Source organism: Oncorhynchus mykiss, chromosome 19 (genome assembly GCF_057628025.1).
Source record: "Oncorhynchus mykiss isolate SJ-2025 chromosome 19, ASM5762802v1, whole genome shotgun sequence".
NCBI lineage: Eukaryota > Metazoa > Chordata > Actinopteri > Salmoniformes > Salmonidae > Oncorhynchus > Oncorhynchus mykiss.
Genome location: NC_143040.1, coordinates 76,194,000 through 76,221,237, shown reverse-complemented (window position 1 = coordinate 76,221,237; position 27,238 = coordinate 76,194,000). Strand labels below are relative to the sequence as shown.

At 43.5% G+C, this 27,238-nt stretch overlaps 1 protein-coding gene across 1 annotated transcript in view; it reads right to left on the bottom strand.

Annotated features, from left to right (window-relative positions):
- Positions 1–8,782: 8,782 nt before the first annotated feature.
- The window catches only part of LOC110498318 (phospholipase B1, membrane-associated-like), a 38,501-nt gene continuing 20,045 nt past the window's right edge, over positions 8,783–27,238 (bottom strand). Inside the window, exons 11-16 of the mRNA XM_036955442.2 lie at positions 26,463–26,554; positions 26,197–26,278; positions 25,877–25,978; positions 23,246–23,341; positions 22,618–22,689; positions 8,783–10,076 (exon numbers count right to left, since the gene is read on the bottom strand). Coding sequence (XP_036811337.2) covers positions 9,963–10,076; positions 22,618–22,689; positions 23,246–23,341; positions 25,877–25,978; positions 26,197–26,278; positions 26,463–26,554 — 558 coding nt within the window. The 3' untranslated portion in view covers positions 8,783–9,962. The remainder of the gene's footprint in view (positions 10,077–22,617; positions 22,690–23,245; positions 23,342–25,876; positions 25,979–26,196; positions 26,279–26,462; positions 26,555–27,238) is intronic.

Sequence of the window (27,238 nt, the reverse complement as noted above, 5' to 3'; positions counted from 1 at the left end):
TTCTTCCTAGGTTTTGGCCTTTCTAGGGAGTTTTTCCTAGCCACCGTGCTTCTACACCTGCATTGCTTGCTGTTTGGGGTTTTAGGATTGGTTTCTGTACAGCACTTTGAGATATCAGCTGATGTACGAAGGGCTATATAAATACATTTGATTTGATTTGATTTGATTTATGCCCTTGGGCTGAAAATTATAATTCCCTCCTCCCAACTGGGCGCTCCAACGCTCCTCTCACTCACATGGCTCTCCATCACATGATTGGGTTTTTCTCACAGGCTTTAAGAGAAAACAGGCACGTTGGCAGTCATATTTTGAAGATAAATACACAACGCAGAGGATGAGAGGATTAAAAGCTAGAGTACTAATGGTCAATAGGGAATTGTAAATAGGAGTTGGGGTTCAGTTTAACATCTGTTTAGAATCTGTGGAATGTCGCTCCTGAACTCAGAGCTACGTGTCCCACGTTTTTATTGGTCTGTACATTGAGTCAGGAGCAGGACACTTGTTATTTGGCCATTGGCCCAGTTGTACTGCAAGGATTTCTGATTGGTCAACCCCAGGCTAGGGTGGGGGTTTATAAATGGCATCCTGTTCCTTTGTTCTGTGGAGAAAGGCTGAGGACAGGGGAGGTTGAACATCTAACTCCCAGCATAACATCTATGACTTGTCCTTTTCAAATAAATCTATTTTTCTCCACCTGATTTGCTTTGGAGTTTGTTATTGAAGAATAACATCAAATGCTAACAATTGGTGCCGTGACCCAGATGAATTGATCTGAATGACAACAAGAAAAATGTATCAACTGTGTGTTGATCCAAATCAAATCAAATCAAATCAAATTTTATTTGTCACATACACATGGTTAGCAGATGTTAATGCGAGTGTAGCGAAATACTTGTGCTTCTAGTTCCGACAGTGCAGTAATAACCAACAAGTAATCTAACTAACAATTCCAAAACTACTGTCTTATACACACAAGTGTAAGGGGATAAAGAATATGTACATAAAGATATATGAATGAGTGATGGTACAGAGCGGCATAGGCAAGATACAGTAGATGGTATCGAGTACAGTATATACATATGAGATGAGCATGTAAACAAAGTGGCATAGTTAAAGTGGCTAGTGATACATGTATTACATAAAGATGCAGTAGATGATATAGAGTACAGTATATACATATACATATGAGATGAATAATGTAGGGTATGTAACATTATATTAGGTAGCATTTTTTAAAGTGACTAGTGATATATTTTACATAATTTCCCATCAATTCCCATTATTAAAGTGGCTGGAGTTGAGTCAGTGTGTTGGCAGCAGCCACTCAATGTTAGTGTTGGCTGTTTAACAGTCTGATGGCCTTGAGATAGAAGCTGTTTTTCAGTCTCTCGGTCCCAACTTTGATGCACCTGTACTGACCTCGCCTTCTGGATGATAGCGGGGTGAACAGGCAGTGGCTCGGGTGGTTGTTGTCCTTGATGATCTTTATGGCCTTCCTGTGACATCGGGTGGTGTAGGTGTCCTGGAGGGCAGGTAGTTTGCCCCCGGTGATGCGTTGTGCAGACCTCACTACCCTCTGGAGAGCCTTACGGTTGTGGGCGGAGCAGTTGCCGTACCAGGCGGTGATACAGCCCGCCAGGATGCTCTCGATTGTGCATCTGTAGAAGTTTGTGAGTGCTTTTGGTGACAAGCCAAATTTCTTCAGCCTCCTGAGGTTGAAGAGGCGCTGCTGCGATGCTGTCTGTGTGGGCGGACCAATTCAGTTTGTCTGTGATGTGTATGCCGAGGAACTTAAAACTTGCTACCCTCTCCACTACTGTCCCATCGATGTGGATAGGGGGGTGTTCCCTCTGCTGTTTCCTGAAGTCCACAATCATCTCCTTAGTTTTGTTGACATTGAGTGTGAGGTTATTTTCCTGACACCACACTCTGAGGGCCCTCAGAGGCCGTCTCGTCGTTATTGGTAATCAAGCCTACCACTGTTGTGTCGTCCGCAAACTTGATGATTGAGTTGGAAGCGTGCGTGGCCACGCAGTCGTGGGTGAACAGGGAGTACAGGAGAGGGCTCAGAACGCACCCTTGTGGGGCCCCAGTGTTGAGGATCAGCGGGGTGGAAATGTTGTTGCCTACCCTCACCACCTGGGGGCAGCCCGTCAGAAAGTGCGGGGTCGAGACCCAGGGTCTCGAGCTTGATGACGAGCTTGGAGGGTACTATGGTGTTAAATGCCGAGCTGTAGTCGATGAACAGCATTCTCACATAGGTATTCCTCTTGTCCAGATGGTTTAGGGCAGTGTGCAGTGTGGTTGAGATTGCATCGTCTGTGGACCTATTTGGGCGGTAAGCAAATTGGAGTGGGTCTAGGGTGTCGGGTAGGGTGGAGGTGATATGGTCCTTGACTAGTCTCTCAAAGCACTTCATGATGACGGAAGTGAGTGCTACGGGGCGGTAGTCGTTTAGCTCAGTTACCTTAGCTTTCTTGGGAACAGGAACAATGGTGGCCCTCTTGAAGCATGTGGGAACAGCAGACTGGGATAGGGATTGATTGAATATGTCCGTAAACACACCGGCCAGCTGGTCTGCGCATGCTCTGAGGGCGCGGCTGGGGATGCCGTCTGGGCCTGCAGCCTTGCGAGGGTTAACACGTTTAAATGTTTTACTCACCTCGGCTGCAGTGAAGGAGAGGCCGCATGTTTTGGTTGCAGGCCGTGTCAGTGGCACTGTATTGTCCTCAAAGCGGGCAAAAAAGTTATTTAGTCTGCCTGGGAGCAAGACATCCTGGTCCGTGACGGGGCTGGTTTTCTTTTTGTAATCCGTGATTGACTGTAGACCCTGCCACATACCTCTTGTGTCTGAGCCGTTGAATTGAGATTTTACTTTGTCTCTATACTGACGCTTAGCTTGTTTGATAGCCTTGCGGAGGGAATAGCTGCACTGTTTGTATTCGGTCATGTTTCCGGTCACCTTGCCCTGATTAAAAGCAGTGGTTCGCGCTTTCAGTTTCACACGAATGCTGCCATCAATCCACGGTTTCTGGTTTGGGAATGTTTTAACCGTTGCTATGGGAACGACATCTTCAACGCATGTTCTAATGAACTCGCACACCGAATCAGCGTATTCGTCAATGTTGTTGTCTGACGCAATACGAAACATATCCCAGTCCACGTGATGGAAACAGTCTTGGAGTGTGGAATCAGATTGGTCGGACCAGCGTTGAACAGACCTCAGCGTGGGAGCTTCTTGTTTTAGTTTCTGTCTGTAGGCAGGGATCAACAAAATGGAGTCGTGGTCAGCTTTTCCGAAAGGAGGGCGGGGCAGGGCCTTATATGCGTCGCGGAAGTTAGAATAGCAGTGATCTAAGGTTTTGCCAGCCCTGGTTGCGCAATCGATATGCTGATACAATTTAGGGAGTCTTGTTTTCAGATTAGTCTTGTTAAAATCCCCAGCTACAATGAATGCAGCCTCAGGATGTATGGATTCCAGTTTGCAAAGAGTCAAATAAAGTTTGTTCAGAGCCATCGATGTGTCTGCTTGGGGGGGAATATATACGGCTGTGATTATAATCGAAGAGAATTCCCTTGGTAGATAATGCGGTCGACATTTGATTGTGAGGAATTCTAAATCAGGTGAACAGAAGGACTTGAGTTCCTGTATGCTTTTGTGACCACACCATGTCTCGTTAGCCATAAGGCATACGCCCCCGCCCCTCTTCTTACCAGAAAGATGTTTGTTTCTGTCGGCGCGATGCGTGGAGAAACCAGCTGGCTGCACCGACTCCGATAGCGTCTCTCCAGTGAGCCATGTTTCCGTGAAGCAAAGAACGTTACAGTCTCTGATGTCCCTCTGGAATGCTACCCTTGCTCGGATTTCATCAACCTTGTTGTCAAGAGACTGGACATTGGCGAGAAGTATACTGGGGAGTGGTGCACGATGTGCCTGTCTATGTGTGCACGATGTGCCTGGTCGGAGTCTGACCAGAAGACCGCTACTTTTCACTCTTTTACGAAGTCATTTTTTTTGGGGTCGCCGGCTGGGATCCATTCCGTTGTCCTGGGTGAAAGGCAGAACACAGGATCCACTTCGCGAAAGTCATATTCTTGGTCGTACTGATGGTGAGTTGACGCTGCTCTTATATTCAGTAGTTCTTCTCGACTGTATGTAATGAAACCTAAGATGACCTGGGGTACTAATGTAAGAAATAACACGTAATTAACAAAAAACTGCATAGTTTCCTAGGAACGCGAAGCGAGGCGGCCATCTCTGTCGGCGCCGGAAGTTCCAGAGGAAAGAGAAAAGGCTGCGCAACCCACTTTGGGGAGTCAACTCTTAATCTCCTGATTGATGGTAGAATTGCTGGGTGAGTCTAGACCAATATCACTTTAAAAAGAACCAAATCAGGTTAAAATAGTGCATGCAATGAGTGATATGTATCTGTGACGTGTAAATGTTCAAGTCCTTTGTTTTATTACAGAGTTTAGTCATTTGTTACTCTATTGAAAGGTTGGAGTCCTTTCTCTATTAAAAGGTTTGAGGCCTCTGTTTTTGTGAAACCTTCTTGTTGCTTGCATAGAAGTGAGTTGTTAGTTGAGTAGCAATTTTTACACGTGTGGTTAATGTAAGCCTTCAACAAGCTTTTTGAAGTGAACATATGTTTTATGGGTAGCCAGGCCCTACTGAAACAATTTGTGTTCTAGAAGAGGTTTGAGTCCTCAAAAGGGGCTATATATATTATTTTTTTTGGGGGGGGTAAATAAATATAGAGATATATATTATACAACTTTTGACGATAATGTAATGTCATTGTTATGTGAGAAAACCACTCTGGAAAAGGGTGGAACAGCTCTTCTGGATATGAACATGAAAGAGATTTTACTGTATCACTGTCTAGTGATTTTACTGTCTAGTATCACTTTCTAGTAATTTTACTGTCTAGTATCACTGTCACTGTCTAGTGATATATAGAACCATTTCAAAGTAGAGGAGGAAACGTGACCCCCACCTGTGGCCTCTCTGTTCTACAATCTATCGATCCTCACACTGAGTTGTGCAAGGCAGATCAGGTTTCAAGCATCTGGTCGACACTGTCTGGCTTTGAGTCAACAGATTCTGACAGCAGTGACGAATGATGTTTTAGGCCAACCAGAACACAGGCTGTAAAAGGAAGTAAAGACAAACCTTTGGAGATAGTGATCACACATAAATCAGCATCTCCAAAACAGTTGGATGAATGGTCAAAAACTTTTAAGACGTGGTTATCAGAGTTGTGCAGGTTCCGAGTGAAACCAACAACATTATTCGTTCAGTAGAAGAGAAACCTGGTGCATGTCATTATTGCAGGATTTCTGGTCACTGGCAACGAGAACGTGGGAAAAGAAAACGTGATTTAATGAGAAGTGGTCCATCTAAAGGAAAATGGAAACAGGACAACAGCCCTAATGACACAATGTTGGTGCAGAAATGTAAGAAGCTCACTCTGGCTCAGCAGCAGAGTTTGCTGGATGCTGTGGAGGTAAACTAATAGACTCGCTCTTACGTCCCATCTCAGCTGGTGTACATATGAAATCGGGATGGAATATATGTGAACATGATAGTTAATAACTTTGCAGCAGGTTTGTTTTAGTAGATACAGGTGCTGAAGTCACTGTATTTCCCATATCTTATGCAAAGCATATATGTCCTCAGTACACGGGCAAGAAGATGAGAGCAACAGGAGTGAGGGCGAGACAGATATGAAACCAACCAAACCATTATAAATTTATATTGGTCCAATGAAGATTGATGCAGGAATCTACAGTTCAGAACATTGCTATTTGGACTATGAAGAAAAATGAGGGTGGAACTCTGGATTTGGAACCAGTGTGATTGACAGGTGTTGCCCCACCTTGCACAAAACAATATCCCATTAGCAAGGAAGCTATGGACGCTACTAAAGTAGTGATTAAAGATCTATGGGACATGGGTATAGTTGAACAGGAAGCTATGGACGCTACTAAAGTAGTGAGTAAAGATCTATGGAACATGGGTATAGTTGAACAGGAAGCTATGGACGCTAATAAAGAGTGAGTAAAGATCTATGGGACATGGGTATAGTTGAACAGGAAGCTATGGACGCTACTAAAGTAGTGAGTAAAGATCTATGGGACATGGGTATAGTTGAACAGGAAGCTATGGACGCTAATAAAGAGTGAGTAAAGATCTATGGGACATGGGTATAGTTGAACAGGAAGCTATGGACGCTACTAAAGTAGTGATTAAAGATCTATGGGACATGGGTATAGTTGAACAGGAAGCTATGGACGCTACTAAAGTAGTGAGTAAAGATCTATGGGACATGGGTATAGTTGAACAGGAAGCTATGGACACTACTAAAGTAGTGATTAAAGATCTATGGGACATGGGTATAGTTGAACAGGAAGCTATGGACAATACTAAAGTAGTGAGTAAAGATCTATGGGACATGGGTATAGTTGAACAGGAAGCTATGGACGCTACTAAAGTAGTGATTAAAGATCTATGGGACATGGGTATAGTTGAACAGGAAGCTATGGACAATACTAAAGTAGTGAGTAAAGATCTATGGGACATGGGTATAGTTGAACAGGAAGCTATGGACGCTACTAAAGTAGTGATTAAAGATCTATGGGACATGGGTATAGTTGAACAGGAAGCTATGGACTCTACTAAAGTAGTGATTAAAGATCTATGGGACATGGGTATAGTTGAACAGGAAGCTATGGACGCTACTAAAGTAGTGATTAAAGATCTATGGGACATGGGTATAGTTGAAAAGACACCATGTAATCCATTTACTCTGATGTATCCTCCAGATACCGCATTACTTGAACCCGACTGTTGTGAGTTGGTTTTGGATCAGCTCTCTGATGGGTTTATAGAGTCATTTGTTGGAAAACCCTGAGTTTATCTTATACACAGACGGTTCAAGCATTGTGGAGGGGGGGTGTGAGGCAGGCTGGGCATCGGTAGTTACTACAATGGACAAGGTGATAATACCAGGCACGTTAGATTTGAGAAAAGCAGACGTTCACTTTATGAGTGACAAACTTAACTATTGCAAACAACTCTCTAATGGGGAATAACTCCTGAGGGGGGACATGACGTAGTGCCAGGACAATGGGTGATGGTAAAGAAATATGTGACAGACACAGTAGGGCCAAAATGGGAAGGTCCTTATCAAGTTTAGCTCATAACGAGGTCAGCAGTAAAAGTCCAGGGAAAGTCACGATGGATACATGTCACTCATTTCACTTTTTAGTTTCCTCCATTACAGGCTATGAGAATCTATCGTCTGAGGCTGCAGCAATATCCCTTGACTGTACCTGAATCTATCGTCTGAGGCTGCAGCAATATCCCTTGACTGTAACAGTATCTATCGTCTGAGGCTGCAGCAATATCCCTTGACTGTAACAGAATCTATCGTCTGAGGCTGCAGCAATATCCTTCGATTCAAGGACTGTTCCTGAAACGATACAAGATCACCGGTGAAGTGCAACCAGTGAAACGGAAGAATTCCTCACTACCGGCAGACTGTCAGAACATCATGTCTAATAGTTATCTATGTGGAACTGATGCCAGTGTGGAAGAGCTATAAAATAGATTTGTTTAACGCTTTTTTGGTTACTACATGATGTGTTAGTTCATTTTTGATGTCTTCACTATTATTCTACAAAGTAGAAAATGGTAAAAAAAAGAAAAATCCTTGAATGATTAGGTACTGTATATTATTTAGTATATGTAAAGACAAGATTCAATCAATAATTGTCTGATATGTGTGACAATATTAGCCTATCACTTGTGAATTGTATATTTAAAACTTCTTAGGGATCAGGCCCCTTTTTCTCCGTTTCCACCTGCTACCTGCCCCAATGCATAGTGCCAACTGTAAAGTTTGGTGGAGGAGGAATAATGGTCTGGGGCTGTTTTTCATGTTGTGGGAAAGGCCCCTTAGTTCCAGTGAAGGGAGATATTAAAGCTACAGCATACAATGACATTCTCAATTATTCTGTGCTTCTAACTTTGTGGTAACAGTTTGGGGAAGGCCCTTTCCTGTTTCAGCATGAGAATGCCCCTGTGCACAAAGCGAGGTCCATACAGAAATTATTTGTCGAGATTAGTGTGGAAGAACTTGACTGGCCTGCACAGAGCCCCGACCTCAAACAAGGTTCATTAAATAAATAACTTGCTAGTAACAGATGGCATTCATATGTGACCGACTGCCTTGATTCGGTCTTATGTAGCAAAATTTGAAATAGTTTTTTTTTTTTTTTTTTACATTGGATAAAAGTAGAGGCTCAGAGCTAAAGAAAATGGTATATCATACACTACAGTTAAGGAACAATGGGAAAGTAATTCTGCTTTGAAAGTTTATAAACTTGTAAACCCACGTTTGAGAAAATGGCCCTTGAATTTTTTGGGTATACCTACTGGAGAGCTCTTCTTTGTCTACACCCATTCAGTATTTTTCACACCCACTTACGCCTTATCCCCACCCATCTCTTTAAGGATTCACGTGAGGCCATGAGCTAAACAGAGTGAGTATGGGTGTGTACTAAACAACCAAAGATATCCAGACTGCTTATACTACATCTATCGACATGTCTGTGGACAGTTGTCGTAGTGAAATCATGAACATTATATTGTCGTCCGACATCAAAGTTGTCGTTGTCCAAATTAAAAAGTGTAAACACAAAAACTGCAGGCTACATGACATCTGCAACCAGGTCATGTTTTTCTTCACATTACCGTCTCTGGTAAACACACACTATATCAAATAAAATCAAAGTTTATTTGTCACATGCACAGGATACAGAAGGTGTAAACGATAAAGTGAACAAATATATTTCTCAAATTTCCTTAAATCGGCTGACCCTTTTGTCCTAGCTCTAGAAATTAATACTCGCTGAGACTACTTGACAAATATATTTTCTCATGTCCTAGCTCTGGAAACGTAATAATTCATCCTACACACTCTGACCCTTTGTCAGGTATACAACACCGGAGTCAATCTTTCCCTGCTTTCTGGGTCAAAAGGAAACACACAGACATAGTCTCAACGATAATCCTGCCTACAGCTCTATTGGTGTATAACGTCATTTGCTACTTAATTAATGTAGACTGAATTCAACAGTAAGGCCTAATTTTGTATTTTGTCCATGCACAGGAAGGACTACAATACATTACCAGTCACATCCCTCTCTTAGCAAAAACACTTTCAGAATTGTTCATATTTAGTACACAACATAGAGGATGGAAACTTCATACATGTACTGTGTATACTTTTCAATTTACAGTATTTCCTCTATAATATTTTTAATGACATCACAAAATAACAACCAAATCACATTATTATTCTTTAGATCGCCTCTGACACCACGTTCTGTTAGAAATAATGTTCCAGTATTCGCTTTAGAACGTTTTCAAGTTTTGGCGGGAAAATGTCTGTGTAGACAAAGGCACATTCCATTCCTCTGGTGAATTTGAAGAGGGAGATAGTTGAATGTTCTTGTCTTTGATTTACAACAAGGTGTGAGCTGTCAACCCCCCACCAGTTCCCCTCTGCGAGTGAAAGGGGGTCTGGCTGAAGTTATTTATTGCAAAGCTGATCTGTGTCACACTTGCTCCCGCTCCCCCTCTCTGGCGCTCAAGGGTGCCAGGCTGCCCTTCATTACACACACCTGTCACCATCATTACGTGCAGCTGCGCAATATTGGACTCCATTACTTTGTTGATTACCCCTCTGATTACGCCCTGATTACCCCTCTATATCTGTCTGCTCCTCACTTTGTTCCCTGTCTCACTTTGTTCCCATTGGAAACAGTCATGTGGATTATCAGCCCATTGGAAACAGTCATGTGGATTATCAGCCCATTGGAAACAGTCATGTAGATTATCAGCCCATTGGAAACAGTCATGTAGATTATCAGCCCATTGGAAACAGTCATGTAGATCAGTAGATTGCAGACATTGTAAGGAGTAGAAGGGAGATGACCATGGGCATGTGGAGGGTCAGTGGTGGTCCTGCAGACACAGCTCTGGGTCTTGTGTAGATGTAAGGATGGTCCTAAATCACAAAACATCCCCATTAACAGACAGTTGTGAATGTCTTCAATTCATTAGTTCATACATCTCACTTAAGACTAATTCGAGATTCAAAGACAGGGCCTATGTAAAATACATAGGGTTGACATAGGGCCTATGTAAAATATATAGGGCTGACATAGGGTTGACATGGGGCCTATTGTGAAAGACATAGGTCCTATGTAAAATATGTAGGCGTGACATAGGGCCTACTGTAAAATATATAGACCTACCATGTGGTGACATGGGGCCTACTGTAAAATATTTAGGGATGACGTAGGGTTGACATGGGGCCTACTGTAAAATACATAGGGCTGATGTAGGGGTGAGATGGGGCCTAGTGTGGAAGACGTGGAACCTACTGTAAAATGTATAGGGCTGACGTAGGATTGACATGGGGGCCTACTGTAAAATATATAGGGCTTTTATAGAGGTGACATGGGGCCTACTTTACAATGTATAGGGCTGATGTAGGGATGACATGGAGGCTACCGTAAAACACAGAGCTGACATAGGGTTGATATAGGGCCTACTGTGGAAGACAGGGATGACATAGGGCCTACTGTAAAATACATAGCGCTGACATAGGGGTGACATGGGGCCTAATGTGGCAGACAGAGCTGACATAGGGCCTACTTTAAAATATATAGGGCTGACATAGGGTTGACATGGGGCCTACTGTGGAAGACATAGGGTTGACGTAGGGCCTACTGTAAAATACATAGAGGGTGACATGGGTGCTACTGTAAAACACATAGGGCTGACATAGGGTAGACATAGGGCCTACTGTAAAATATATAGGGCTGACTTTGGGTTGACATTGAGCCTATGTAAAATATATAGGGCTGACATGGGGCCTATGCAAAATATATAGGGTTGACATAGGGTTGACATGGGGCCTACTGTGGAAAACAGAGCAGACATAGGGCCTACTGTAAAATATATCGGGTTTGCATTTATTAGAGATCCCCATTGCCAAGGCAGTAGCTCTTCTTCCTGGGTACCAAACATATTAAAGCGCTTACATTACATATAAAAGAAAAGACAAAACAGTACATCATATGACATTATTTGCTATTTTTTTTATTTAATTAGGCAAGTCAGTTAAGAACAAATTCTTATTTTCAATGACGGCCTAGTGGGTTAACTGCCTGTTCAGGGGCAGAACTACAGATTTGTACCTGGTCAGCTAGGGGGTTTGAACTTGCAACCTTCTGGGTACTAGTCCAACTCTCTAACCACTAGGCTACCCTGCCGCCCCGAATGTGTCTCTTCACAGTCCCCGTTGTTCCATAAGGTGTATTTTTACCCGTTTTATAAACCTAATTCTACTGCTGCATCAGTTACCTGATGTGGAATAGAGTTCCATGTAGTCATGGCTCTATGTAGTACTGTGTGCCTCCGTAGTCTGATCTCGACTTGGGGACTGTGAAGTGACCTCTGGTGGCATGTCTTGTGGGCTATGCATGGGTGCAAGTATTTTAAACAGACAGCTCGGTGCATTCAGCTTGTCAACACCTCTTACAAAACAAGTAGTGATGAAGTCAATCTCTCTTCCACTTTGAGCCATGAGAGATTGGCATGCATGTCATTAATGTTAGCTCTCCGTGTACTTTAAAGGGCCATCCATGCTGCCCTGTTCTGAGCCAACTGTAAATTTCCTTCTCACACTCAACGTCAACAAAACTAAGGAGATGATTGTGGACTTCAGGAAACAGCAGAGGGAACACCCCCCTATCCACATCGATGGGACAGTAGTTGTTACGTTCCCCAGTTTATGTGTTGTAGTTTGTGTATTTGCATGTGTTTTATTTCAGGAAAAGGGCTGCCTGAAATCCTCAAGCAGCTGATTGGTCGACTCCAGGGCTAATTGGAGAGCTGACCCCGCCCCCTCGTCAAGACGCAGCTGTCTCCAATTACACATTCATTCTGAAGCTATATAAAAGCTAGTGTTCTGTTCAGGGGGGGTTGCTAGAGATTTTTGGAGGTAGGGATTGCAAAGAGAGATTTGGAGGTAGGGATTGCTGAGAGAGATTTTGCTAAAGAGATTTCGCTAGAGAGATTTTGGAGGTAGGGATTGCTGAGAGATTTTGCTAGAGATTTGCTCTGAGGTCATTGCAGAGCGATTGTTTGTGATAGAGAGATTTTTTTTGCTGGAGATTGATTGTGCTGGGAGTTCATTGCTGGGAAGTGGTATGTTCTATGAGTTTGTTGCTCAGATGGAGCTTATTTGATGTCCTTTGTTAGTTTAAAATTGTTTAATATTCTGTTTCATTTGTTCCCAGGGGGGAAGGGGAAGGCACCTTGGGAGTGCTTAGGCAAGAGGCCCGCGGGCATACATATACCCGTAGTATATTCACTGTCTAGGCACACTAGGTAAGACCTGGGTGGATCACCCCCTGTATTTTGGTTAGGGCACCAGGTGGTGCTAAATTAGGTAAGTAGTGGGTAGGCAGGTAAGATAGGAGAGGGGGGGGCTTTGAGATTTACTTTCTTTGCTTTGGTTCCGTCCAGCCCCTTTTCCCCATATTACCGTGTAAAGAAATAAAGTCCTTGTAAACGGTACCACATTCTGTCTGTGTCATCCTTACTCGCACCTACAGCCCATACCTCTTTCGCATCACAGAGAGTTTAGTGGTAGCAGGGTGTTGCGTTCCCTCTTCATAGAGGCGTGCGTAACAGTAGTGGAGAGGGTAGTAAGTTTTAAGTTCCTCGGCGTACACATCACAGACAAACTGAATTGGTCCACCCACACAGACAGCATCGTGAAGAAGGCGCAGCAGCGCCTCTTCAACCTCAGGAGGCTGAAGAAATTTGGCTTGTCACCAAAAGCACTCACAAACTTCTACAGATGCACAATCGAGAGCATCCTGGCGGGCTGTATCACCGCCTGGTACGGCAACTGCTCCGCCCACCACCGTAAGGCTCTCCAGAGGGTAGTGAGGTCTGCACAATGCATCACCGGGGGCAAACTACCTGCCCTCCAGGACACCTACACCACCACCCGATGTTACAGGAAGGCCATAAAGATCATCAAGGACAACAACCACCCGAGCCACTGCCTGTTCACCCAGCTATCATCCAGAAGGCGAGGTCAGTACAGGTGCATCAAAGCTGGGACCGAGAGACTGAAAAACAGCTTCTATCTCAAGGCCATCAGACTGTTAAACAGCCACCACTAACATTGAGTGGCTGCTGCCAACACACTGGCTCAACTCCAGCCACTTTAATAATGGGAATTGATGGGAATTGATGTAAAATATATCACTAGCCACTTTAAACAATGCTACTTAATATAATGTTTACATACCCTACATTATTTATCTCACATGTATATACTGTACTCTATATAATCTACTGCATCTTTATGTAATACATGTATCACTAGCCACTTTAAACTATGCCACTTTGTTTACATACTCATCTCATATGTATATACTGTACTCGATACCATCTACTGCATCCTGCCTATGCCGCTCTGTACCATCACTCATTCATATATCTTTATGTACATATTCTTTATCCCTTTACACTTGTGTGTATAAGTTAATAGTTTTGGAATTGTTAGTTAGATTACTTGTTCATTATTACTGCATTGTCGGAACTAGAAGCACAAGCATTTCGCTACACTTGCATTAACATCTGCTAACCATGTGTATGTGACAAATAAAATTATTTGATTTGGATCAACACACATTTGATACATTTCTTGTTGTCATTCAGATCAATTCATCTGGGTCACGGCACCAATTGTTAGCATTTGATGTTATTCTTCAATAGATTTTTCTTTGTGGCACCTGACCACACGACTGAGCAGTAATCTAGGTGCTACAAAACTAGGGCCTGTAGGACCTGCCTTGCTGATAGTGTTTTTAAGAAGGCAGAGCAGCGCTTTATTATGGACAGACTTTTCCCTATTTAACTACTGTTGTATCAATATGTTTTGACCCTGACAGTTTACAATCCAGGATTACTACAAGCAGTTTAGTCACCTCAACTTGCTCAATTTCCACATTATTCATTACAATATGTAGTTGAGGTTTAGGGTTTAGTGAATGATATGTCCCAAATACAATGTTTTTACTTTTGGAAATATTTAGGGCTAACTTATTCCTTGCTACACATTCCGAAACTAACTGCAGCTCTTTGTTGAGTGTTGCAGTCATTTCAGTTGCTGTAGTCGCTGACGTGTGTAGTGTTGAGTCATCCACATACATTCATTAGTAAAGATTGAAAAAAGTTTGCCAATCAATTGGGCTGCCAGACTTATTTGCCATACCTTTTGTCTCATCCCTCTCAACCATACAAGTTTTCAATTCTTCATCAGTCCTTATTAAATCCAAGATGGTGTAGTCTTTTGTCTTTGTCCTGTTGTGTCCCTGTATATATACTTTTCTTCGCATATCTTTTAAAAATATTTTCTAAACCTTTTCTAAAGTATTTCTATTTACTTCGGATCTGGAATCCCTCAACTGAAGCTAGCCAGCTAACTACCAGCTATCAGTCAGGAAACCATTGCCAGCGGTCATCAGCTAACCTTTAGCTCGGAAAGCTCTCGCCAGTTCGTACAACGTGACTCAAACCAGAGCATAACGGACCTATGTTTTTTCTCTGCATATCCCCGGATTCCTACCGCAAACTCGGAACATTTTCATCTGGATCTTCAAAACTAGCTAACCACAATCCCGGGTGACTACTCCTGGCTAGCATTTCCATCCTGGAGCAAGCACCAATTAGCCTGGCTAGGGCTCCTGGGCTACCACCGAAGCCCACTCCCAGGTTACAATATCCGGACCCCTTATACTGCCGGTAAGGGGCACGGATACCGACATGGAATACCGACATAATCTGCCCAAGGATTCCAACAGGCCCATTCTGCTAACCGCGGCCTGTTAGCTACCTAGAGCTGCTTGGAACCCTACTAATCCACGACTGGTCTATCGACGTCACCGCACGAAGAGGCAAAAACAGACTTACCTCCATCGCGACGTCCCCCATAGACCCTTCTGCTAGCTTGTTATTCCCGGCCTACTAACTGCTAGCTTGTTAGCACCGGCCTGCTAACTGTCTGAATTGCCGTGCCCCCAACCAGCCCAACCACTCACTGGACCCATATGTTCACTTGGCTACGCATGCCTCTCTCTAATATCAATATGCCTTGTCCATTACTGTCCTGGTTAGTGATTACTGTCTTATTTCACTGTAGAGCCTCTAGCCCTGTTCAATATGCCTTAACCAACCATGTCGTTCCACATCCAACACATGCGATGACATCACCTGGTTTAAACGTCTCTAGAGACTATATCTCTCTCTTCATTACTCAATTCCTAGGTTTACCTCCAATGTAATCACATCCTACCGTACCTTTATCTGTACACAATGCCTTGAATCTATGCTATCGTTCCAAGAAACCTGCTCCTTTTACTCTCTGTTCCGAACCTGCTAAACGGCCAGTTCGTATAGCCTTTAGCCGTACCCTTATCCTACTTCTCCTCTGGTGATGTAGAGGTTAATCCAGGTCCTGTAGTGCCTAGCTCCACTCCCACTCCTCAGGTGCTCTCATTTGTTGACTTCTGTAACCGTAAAAGCCTTGGTTTCATGCCTACTCCCTAAGTTTGTTCTACTCACTGCTGTAGCACACTCTGCCAACATGGATGTCTTAGCCGTGTCTGAATCCTGGCTTAGGAAAACCACCAAAAACCCTGAAATCTCCATCCCTAACTATAACATTTTCCGCCAAGATAGAACTGTCAAAGGGGGCAGTGTTGCAATCTACTGCAAAGATAGCCTGCAGAGTTCTGTCTTACTATCCAGGTCTGTACCCAAACAATTCAAGCTTCTACTTCTAAAAATTCACCTTTCCAGAAACAAGTCTCTCACTGTTGCCTCTTGCTATAGATCACCCTCTGCCCCCAACTGTGGCCTCGACACCATATGTGAACCGATTGCCCCCCCCCATCCATCTTCTGAGCTCGTGCTACTAGGTGACCTAAACTGGGACATGCTTAACACCCCGGCTATCCTACAATCTAAGCCTGATGCCCTCAATCTCACACAAATTATCAATGAACCTACCAAGTACAACTCCAAATCCGTAAACACGGGCACCCTCATAGATGTCATCCTAACTAACTCCCCCTCCAAATACACCTCTGCTGGTTTCAATCAATATCTCAGCGATCACTGCCCCATTGCCTGCATCCGTAATGGGTCTGCGACCAAACAACCACCCCTCATCACTGTCAAACCCTTTCTAATCAACCTGGCCGGGGTATCCTGGAATGACATGACATTGACCTCAACCCATCAGTAGAGGATGCCTGGTTATTCTTTAAAAGTGCCTTCCTCACCATCTTAATAAATAAGCATGCCCCATTCAAAACATTTAGAACGAGGAATAGATATAGTCCTTGGTTCACTCCAGACCTGTCTGCCCTTGACCAGCACAAAAACATCCTGTGGCATTCTGCATTAGCATCGAATAGCCCCAGTGATATGCAACTTTTCAGGGAAGTTAGGAACAAATATACACAGGCAGTTAGGAAAGCTAAGGCTAGCTTTTCAAACAGAAATTTGCATCCTGTAGTACAAACTCAAAAAAGTTCTGGAACACTGTAAAGTCCATGGAGAATAAAATAACCTCCTCCCAGCTGCCCACAGCTTTGAGGCTAGGAAACACTTACCACCGATAAACCCACAATAATTGAGAATTTCAATAAGCATTTCTCTACGGCTGGCCATGCTTTCCACCTGGCTACCCCTACCCCTGTCAACTGCCCGGCACCCTCCACAGCAACCCACCAATGCCCCCACCATTTCTCCTTCACCCAAATCCAGATAGCTAATGTGCTGAAAGAGCTGCAAAATCTGGACCCCTACAAATCAGCCGGGCTAGACAATCTGGACCCTCTCCAAAATTATCTTCTGAAATTGTTGCAACCCCTACTACTAGCCCGTTCAACCTCTCTTTCGTATCGTCTGAGATCCCAAAAATTGGAAAGCTGCCACGGTCATCACCCTCTTCAAAGGGGGAGAAACTCTAGACCCAAACTGCTACAAACCTATATCTTTCCTACCCTGTCTTTCTAAGGTCTTCGAAAGCCAAGTTAACAGACAGATTACCGACCATTTCGAATCCCACCGTACCTTCTCCACTATACAATCTGGTTTCAGAGCTGGTCATGGGTGCACCTCAGCCACGCTCAAGGTCCTAAACGACATCATAACCGCCATCAATAAGAGACATTACTGTGCCGCCGTATTCATCGACCTGGCCAAGGCTTTCGACTGTCAATCACAACATTCTTATTGGCAGACTCGACAGCCTTGGTTTCTCAAATGATTGCCTCGCCTGGTTTACCAACTACTTCTCTGATAGAGTTCAGTGTGTCAAATCGGAGGGCCTGTTGTCCGGACCTCTGGCAGTCTCTATGGGGATGCCACAGGGTTCAAATCTCAGGCCGACTCTTCTCTTTATACATCAATGATGTCGCGCTTGCTGCTGGTGATTCTCTGATCCACCTCTACGCAGACATCATTCTGTATACTTCTGGCCCCTCCTTGGACACTGTGTTAACTAACCTCCAGACGAGCTTCAATGCCATACAACTCTCCTTCCGTGGCCTCCAACTGCTCTTAAATGCAAGTAAAACTAAATGCTTGCTATTCAATCGATCACTGCCCGCACCTGCCCGCATCACTACTCTGGACGGCTCTGACTTAGAATACGTGGACAACTACAAATACTTATGTGTCTGGTTAGACTGTAAACTCTCCTTCCAGACTCATATTAAGCATCTCCAATCCAAAATTAAATCTAGAATTGGCTTCCTATATCACAACAAAGCATCCTTCACTCATGCTGCCAAACATACCCTCATAAAACTGACCATCCTACCGGTCCTCGATTTCGGCAATGTCATCTATTAAAAAGCCTCCAACATTCTACTCAACAAATTGGATAGAGTCTATCACAGTGCTATCCGTTTTGTCACCAAAGCCCCATACACTACCCACCACTGCGAGCTGTACGCTCTCGTTGGTTGGCCCTCGCTTCATACTCGTCACCAAACCCACTGGCTACAGGTTATCTACAAGTCTCTGCTAGGTAAAGCTCCGCCTTATCTCAGTTCACTGGTCACCATAGCAGCACCCACTCGTAGCACGCGCTGCAGCAGGTATATCTCTCTGGTCACCCACAAAGCCAATTCCTCCTTTGGTTGCCTTTCCTTCTAGTTCTCTGCTGCCAATGACTGGAACAAACTGCAAAAATCACTGATGCTGGAGACTCACATCTCCCTCACTAGCTTAAGCACCAGCTGTCAGAGCAGCTCACAGATCACTGCACCTGTACATAGCCCATCTGTAAACAGCCCATCTATCTACCTCATCCCTATACTGTATATATTTATTTGCACCCCAGTATCTCTACTTGCACATTCATTCATCTTCTGCACATCCTACCATTCCAGTGTTTAAATGCTATATTTTAATTACTTTGCCACTACGGCCTATTTATTGCCTTAGCTCCCTTATCTTACCTCATTTGCACATGCTGTATATAGATTGTTCTACTGTATTATTGATTGTATGTTTTGTTTATTCCATGTGTAAATCTGTGTTGTTGTATGTGTCAAACTGCTTTGCTTTATCTTGGCCAGGTCGCAGTTGCAGAACTTGAGAACTTGTTCTCAACTAGCCAACCTGCTAAATGAAGGTGAAATAAATAAATAAGTAACTGAAATAATACATTTCATAAATCTGTCAAGTGCATCGTCTGGTTGCTTCTCATTACACACCACAGACCAGCAAATGTTCTTTACATCATCAACATATGAATCACAACAAAATGTATTGTATGAACTCTTTTAGACTATATTAGGCTCAGCCTTGAGAACTTTGGTTTTCCTGGATATGGCTACTATATTGTGATCAGTACATCCTATGGATTTTGGTACAGCTTTAAACCACATTTCTGCAGCATTAGTAAAGATATGATCAATACATGATGATTTCATTCCTGTGCTGTTTGTAAATACCCTGATAGGTTGACCGACAACCTGAAGCAGGTTGCAGGCACTGGTTACAGTTTTAAAAAAAAATCTGGAATGGGCAGCTTGTTGAGAGCCAGTCAATATTTTAAATCACCCTGAAAATATACTTCTCTGTTGATATAAAATACAGTGGCTCTTACTTTAAAAGTTTTGAGTTTATGCCACTGCGGTTAGTGGTAGATGGTGGCATTCTGTTATTACACCACACTATCACAAGGGGGAGTTAGAACGCTGATCTATCGGTAGTCTAAACTGTGGCACAAATTGACTATCTTTCTGTAAATTAATGGAGGCGTTTTCAGTCTGAGAGTCTCCTCTCTGGCAATAGAGTCCTGCATCAGGTAACAACAACAAAAGCTGTCAGTGGTCCTGGAGTTTAGAGAGATCTTGGGTAAATACAATGGGGGAATTTATTATTGTGCCTGGCATGGAGTCAATACGGTGCAGTCGTCCTGTCCCCTTTGCAGAAAAGCATCCCCAAAGAATGATGTTTCCACCTCCATGCTTCACGGTTGGGATGGTGTTATTGGGGTTGTCCTCATCCTTCTTCTTCCTCCAAACACGGCGAGTGGAGTTTAGACCAAAAAGCTCTATTTTTGTCTCATCAGACCACATTACCTTCTCCCATTCCTCCTCTGCATCATCCAGATGGTCATTGGCAAACTTCAGACGGGCCTGAACATGTGCTGGCTCCATGACGGCGTAGTGTGTTACTGTTTTTTTTTTTAAAACTGTGGTCCCAGCTCTCTTCAGGTCATTGACCAGGTCCTGCCGTGTAGTTCTGGGCTGATCCCTCACCTTCCTCATGATCATTGATGCCCCACGAGGTGAGATCTTGCATGGAGCCACAGACCGAGGGTGATTGACAGTCATATTGAACTTCTTCCATTTTCTATTAATTGCGCCAACAGTTGTTGCCTTCTCACCAAGCTGCTTGCCTAATGTACTGTAGCCCATCCCAGCCTTGTGCAGGTGTACAATTTTATCCCTGATGTCCTTACACAGCCCTCTGGTCTTGGCCATTGTGGAGAGGTTGGAGTCTGTTTGATTGAGTGTGTGGACAGGTGTATTTTATATTTTATTTTACATTTTATTTTATACGAGTTCAAACAGGTGCAGTTAATACAGGTAATGAGTGGAGAACAGGAGGGCTTCTTAAAGAAAAACTAACAGGTCTGTGAGAGCCGGAATTCATACTGGTTGGTAGGTGATCAAAAACTTATGTCATGCAATAAAATGCAAATTAATTACTTAAAAATCATACAATGTGATTTTTTTTATTTTTGTTGAAGTGTACCTATGATAAAAATTACAGACCTCTACATGCTTTGTAAGTAGGAATACCTGCAAAATCAGCAGTGTATCAAATACTTGTTCTCCCCACTGTATCTCTGGTTCATAGGCACATGATTACTGCATTCAATAGCTGCAGGATCAACAGAGCCATGAAGGGCAGTTAGAGGGACATAAATTAAGTTAATTAAATTGTGTCTCCCAATGCCCATAGGATAATGTACATTTGATGCAACATTATGACAACTCATTGTAGAAATTGAGCATGTTGAGGTGACTAAACTACTTGTTGTAACCCTGGATTCTAAACTGTCATGGTCAAAACATGTTGATACAACAGCTAAGATGAGGAGAAGTCTGTCTATAATATAGCGTTGCTCTGCCTTTTTAACAGCACTGTCAACAAGGCAGGTCCTACAGGCCCTAGTTTTGTAGCACCTGGACTACTGGTCAGTCGTGTGGTCAAGTGCCACAAAGAAGGACCTCTGAAAATCACAATTGGCTCAGAACAGGGCAGCACGACTGGCCCTAAAATATACACGGAGAGCTAACATGAATAATATGCAGGTCAATCTCTCCTGGTTCAAAGCGGAGGAGAGATGGACTTCACCACTGCTGGTCTTTGTGAGAAGTAATGACATGTTGAATTCACTGAGCTGTTTGTTAGGGTTAGACCCATGCATACCCCACAAGACATGCCCCCAGAGGTCTCTTCACAGTCCCCAAGTCCAGAACAGTCTATGGGAGGCACACAGTACTACATAGAGCCATGACTACATGGAACTCTATTCCACAATCAAGTAACTGAAGCAAGCAGTAAAATCAGAAAAAAATACACCTTCTCTCTCTCTCTCACTCTCCCTCTCTCCCCTCCCCTAGTTTTTCCTAGCCACTGTGCTTCTACACCTGCATTACTTGCTGTTTGAGGTTTTATGCTGGGTTTCTATACAGCACTTTGTGACATCAGCTGATGTAAGAAGGGCTTTATAAATACATTTGACTGATTGATTGATATCCCAGTCAATGTGATAAAAACAATCCTCATGCCTATAAGAAGGGAGGAGCAGAATGGAGTCGTGATCTGATTTCCCGAAGGCAGGTTGGGGTCGTGCCTCGCAGCCATCCCGGAAGGGAATGGAACAATGGTTGAGAGTTTTTGAAGCACTATAGGCAATGTGTTGATAGAACTTCGGTAGAGTTTTTCTTTATTAAAAGTTCCCAGCTACAAATAATTGTGGCTTCGGGATATGTGGTTTCCAGTTTACACAAAGTCCACTGTAGTTCTTTGAGGGACGTCGTGGTATCGGCTTGAGGGGGAATATACATGGGCTGTTAATATAACCGAAGAGAATTCTCTGGCTCTCTCCGGATATAGATATAGATCCTCGCCCTGAGTTCATCTACTTTATTTTCCAGAGACTGAACATTAGTGAGTAATATACTCGGAAGCGGTGGATGGTGTGCACGCCTCCTGAGTCGAACTAGAAGTCCACTCCGAAAACCTCTTCTCCGAAGGCTGCATTTTGGAGCAGCGTCTGAGATAAATTCAATTGCCTTGGGGGGTACGAACAATTCGGTCGAACTTCTGGTCGGAATGTTGGTGAATTACCATCGCTCTGATATCCAAAAGTTATTTCTGGTTGAATGTAATAATGCAAAAAACGTTCTGGGCCAATAACGTTATACATAACACACAAAAATAAAAAAAATACTGCAAAGTTGCTTTGGAGCCAGAAGCAGAGCGGTCATGTCTGTTTGCGCCATCTTAGAGACACACACACAGACACATGCATACTGTACACATACACACACACACACACACTATAACATATGCACTATACACACGTACACATTTTGTGTTGTAGATAGGTGGTAGTAGAGTAACACTTAATTTGTTGTGAAATCTGTTGTTTTTAAAATTGTATAGGACTGTCTTAATTTTGCAGGATCCCAGGAAGAGTAGCTGCTACCTTGGCAGGAACTAATGGGGATCCATAATAAACCCCAGGAAGAGTAGCTGCTGCCTTGGCAGGAACTAATGGGGACCCATAATAAACCCTAGGAAGAGTAGCTGCTGCCTTGGCAGGAACTAATGGGGATCCATAATAAACCCCAGGAAGAGTAGCTGCTTCCTCGGTAGGAACTAATGTGGATCCATAATAAATACAATACAAGTACCTTGGGTGGGCAGATGAGTTTGACAGGGTTTGAGAATGTGTACACCAACTCTTTTTGTCCCTCCGGTTGGAACTGGAAAAAAAATGGGAGGACATGCTCAAATTAACAAAACACACCTTGGTGTTCTCTTCGCAAAAAAATGTATGCAATATTTTCCCATACCGTTATTTAACATAGAAAGGTTAAGAGGGTTCACCATGTGGTTTCATAGTCCCAACTGCTAACCCAAACCCCTAAATCCTAACCCCTTAACCCCTAACTCACCATGTTGTTTCATAGTCCCAACTGCTAACTCAACCCCCTAAATCCTAACCCCTTAACCCCTAACCGCTAACTCACCATGTTGTTTCATAGTCCCTTGGCCAGCTCCTAACCTTAACTCTTTAACCTAACCCCTAACTCACCATGTTGTTTCATAGTCCCAACTGCTAACCCAAACCCCTAAATCCTAACCCCCTAACCCCTAACTCACCATGTTGTTTCATCGTCCCTTGGCCAGCTCCTAACCTTAACCCCTAACTCACCATGTGGTTTCATTGTCCCTTGGCCAGCACATAACCTTAACCCCTAACTCACCATGTTGTTCCATAGTCCCCTGTCCACCTCCTAGCCTTGACCCCTAACTCACCATGTTGTTCCATAAACCCTTGGCCAGCTCCTCGTGGCCCTTCACTCTGAAGTGGAAACAGTCTGCGGTGAAAAAGCTGAGATCTATTTGTCCATCCTAAAGTGAAAATCAATAACAGACGGTCATTAATTTATCAAGGGTACTATGCTAAAACATATTATTTTTTAAGTGATTCAGTTATTTAGTAAATCATAGATGTAGCAGATCGACTTGATTTATTGAATACTGTGTAAATCTTGGTGGTTGGCCATGTTGTAGGAAGGGGTTAGAGATCAGGGGTTAGAGGTTAGAGGGTAGGGAACAAACAGGCAGCCTCGGTTGGAGGGTAGGTGGGGTTAGGGAACGAATAGGCAGTCTCGGTTGTTGGGTGGGGCGTAGGTAGGGTTTAGGGAATGAATAGGTAGTCTGTTGTAGCATCGGTAGGGGTTAGGGAATGAATATACAGTCTCAGAGGTTGAGTGTGGCGTAGGTAGGGAACGAATAGACAGTATCGGTTGTTGGGTGTGGCGTAGGTAGGGGTTTGGGAACGAATAGGCAGTCTGTTGTAGCGTAGGTAGGTGTTAGGGAACAAAAACAGGTAGTCTTGGTGGTTGGGAATGTTGTAGGTAGGGCTTAGGGGGTAGGGGTTAGGGAACGAGCAGTTAGTCTTGGTGTTTGGGCCTGTTGTAGGTGTGAGTTAGGGGTAAGGAAACGAATACTGTGTAAATCTTTGTGGTTGGGCGTGTTGTAGGTAAGGGTTAGAAGTTAGGGTTTAGGGGGTAAGGGTTAGAGGTTAGGGTTTAGGGGGTAAGACTCCAGTCACACATGTCATAGACTGTTCTCTCTGCTACCTCACGGCAAGCGGCAACAGCTTCTACCCCCAAACCATAAGACTGCTGAACAATTTATCAAATGGCCACGTGGAGTATTTTGTTTTTACACTGCTGCTACTCGCTGTTCATTATCCATGCATAGTCACTTTACCCCTACCTACATGTACAAATTACCTCAACTAATCTGTACCCCTGCACATTGACTTTGTACTGGTACCCCCTGTATATAGCCTCATTACTAACCTGTACCCCTGCACATTGACTATGTACTGGTACCCCCTGTATATAGTCTCATCACTAACCTGTACCCCTGCACATTGACTCTGTACCGGTTCCCCCGGTGTTACTTTTTATTTTATTTTTTACTTTCATTTATTTAGTAAATATTTTTTTAACTCTATTTTTTTGAACTGTATTGTTGGTTAAGGGCTTGTAAGTAAACATTTCTTGGCAACCTATTGTATTCAGCATTTCACTGTGAGGTCTACTACACCTGTTGTATTCAGCACGTGACAAATAACACTTGATTTGATTGGATTTAATGGGTTATGTAAAAAGTCTAATAAACCCATGTAATATAGCCTACACCTTCACAATAAATCCATGATTTATTTTAGAAAGGTCTAAAGAAGCATGATATGAAGAAAATGTAGTCTATTACAGAAGAATAGAATAGCATACTCTGAGTTGTCTTTATGTTAGGTCCTGATCTGGCTAATCAAAAATGGCTGTGGGCTACACTAGCTCTTTTAGCAGGCAAGAGTTGCTCAGAATTCCATGGCATTATTTATAGTATGTATGTTTATATTTATAGTATGTTTATAGTATAGACACAGGTACTCCTATATGCTTCATTTATAGTTACAGGTACTCCTATATGCTTCATTTAGAGTTACTTACAGCGCATTCAGAAAGCATTCAGACCCCTTCCCTTGTTCTGCATTTTGTTACGTTACAGCCTTATTCTAAAATTGATTAAATAAATCCTCATCAATCTACACACAATACCCCTTAATGACAAGGCGAAAACAGGTTTTTAGAAATAAACATTTACATTTAAAAAAATACCTTATTTAAATTGGTATTCAGACCCTTTACTATGAGACTAGAAACTGAGCTCAGGTGCATCCTATAACAGGTGTCACTGTTGACAGTGCATGTCAGAGAGAAAAAACAAGCCATGAGGTTGAAGGAATTGTCCGTAGAGCTCTGAGACAGGATTGTGTCGAGGCACAGATCTGGGGAAGGGTACCAAAAAATGCCTGCAGCATTGAAGGTCCCCAATAACACAGTGGCCTCCATCATTCTTCAATGGAAGAAGTTTGGAACCACCCAGACTCTTCCTAGAGCTGGCCGCCCGGCCAAACTGAGCAATCAGGGGAGAAGGGCCTTGGTCAGGGAGGTGACCAAGAACCCGATGGTCACTCTGACAGAGCTCCAGAGTTCCTCTGTGGAGATGGGAGAACCTTCCAGAAGGACAACCATCGCTGCAGCACTCCACCAATCAGGCCTTTATGATAGAGTGGCCAGACGGAAGCCACTCCTCAGTAAAAGGCACATGACAGCCCGCTTGGAGTTTACCAAAATGCACTTAAAGGATTCTCAGACCATGAGAAACAAGATTTTCTGGTCTGATGAAACCAAGATCGAACTCTTTGTCCTGAAGGAACAAACGATTAGTCTGGTTGAGCTTGTTGTAGGTAGAGGTTAGTGGTTAGAGAACGAACAGTTCGTCTTGGTGGTTCTGTGTGTTGTAGGTAGGGGTTAGATGTTAGGGGTTAGTGGTTAGGAGTTAGAGGTTCATGGGTAGGGAACGAACAGGCAGTCTTGGTGGCTGGGCGTTTTGAAGATAGGGCTGCAGAATTACAGCAAAGTCCTCTTTGAAGAAGCGGTCGCTTTCCAGAAGCTTCTCCAGCCTCCACTAGAAACACAATGAGAGATAGGTATAAATAGAGTATCATGACTGGAAACACAATGGAAGATAGGTATCAATAGAGTATCATGTCAAGGGTACTCAGTGGAAGATAGGGAAGTGTACACACAGGCTGCATGCTGGGATAGAGCAGGGGTGGGCCCCAATCAGGCCCTTGAGGACTGGAGTTGCCCACCCCTTGGATAGAGGGCTGTATCAACACACACCTGAAATTCAAAGTTGAGTTCTATAAGTTCCTTCAGGTCAGTAGAGTTATCCTCTGGTAACACCAAGCAGGAGCAGAACCTCCTTGGTAGAGATTACAACATTTCAGTAATTTAACCCCAACCCCTAACCTCTAACCCTAGTTCCTTCAGGTCGGTAGATTTATCCCCTGGTACCACCAAGTGGGAGCAGAAACTTCGTGGTAGAGATTACAACATTTAAAGACACTTGAGTGGAATTGTATCAAGGTTAGGGAGAGCAGTCCTACTTTTGGAGTTCACAGCCGATGGAGGGCCTCTGAACTTCTCTGAGAGTCTCCATGGGAAGGATCTGAACGATGTTCACTATCATCCTAGGGACCTGAGTTAGAGAGAGAGAGAGAGAAAGAGAGAGAGAAAGAGAGAGAGAGAAAGCGAGAGAAAGCGAGAGAAAAATAACGAGAAAGCGAGAGAAAAAGAACGAGAAAGAGAGAGAAAGAAAGAGAGAGGGAGAAGAGAGGCGGAAGAGAGAGAGGCGGAAGAGAGAGAGGGAGAAGAGAGAGAGGAAGAAGAGAGAGAGGAAGAAGAGAGAGAGGAAGAAGAGAGGGGGAAGAGAGAAGTGGGAGAGAGAAGAGAGAGAGAAAGAGGGGGGAGAGAAAAGAGACGGAAAGAGAAATCAGTGAAGAACAAAGGACAACAAAATAGAATCACCTTCAGTGCATAATAAAATGTTACAAAATAACTTGAATATACCTCGTTCATCATTGTTTCAAGCATCTGTCATACCACGTTCATCATCGTGTCACGCATCTGTCATACCTCGTTCATCGTGTCACGCATCTGTCACACCTCGTTCATCATCGTGTCAAGCATTTCTGTCACACCTCGTTCATCATCGTGTCAAGCATCTGTCACACCTCGTTCATCATCGTGTCAAGCATCTGTCATACCTCGTTCCTCATCGTGTCAAGCATCTGTCATACCTCGTTCCTCATCGTGTCAAGCATCGGTCATACCTCGTTCATTTTTGTGTCAAGCATTTGTCATACCTCGTTCATCATTGTTT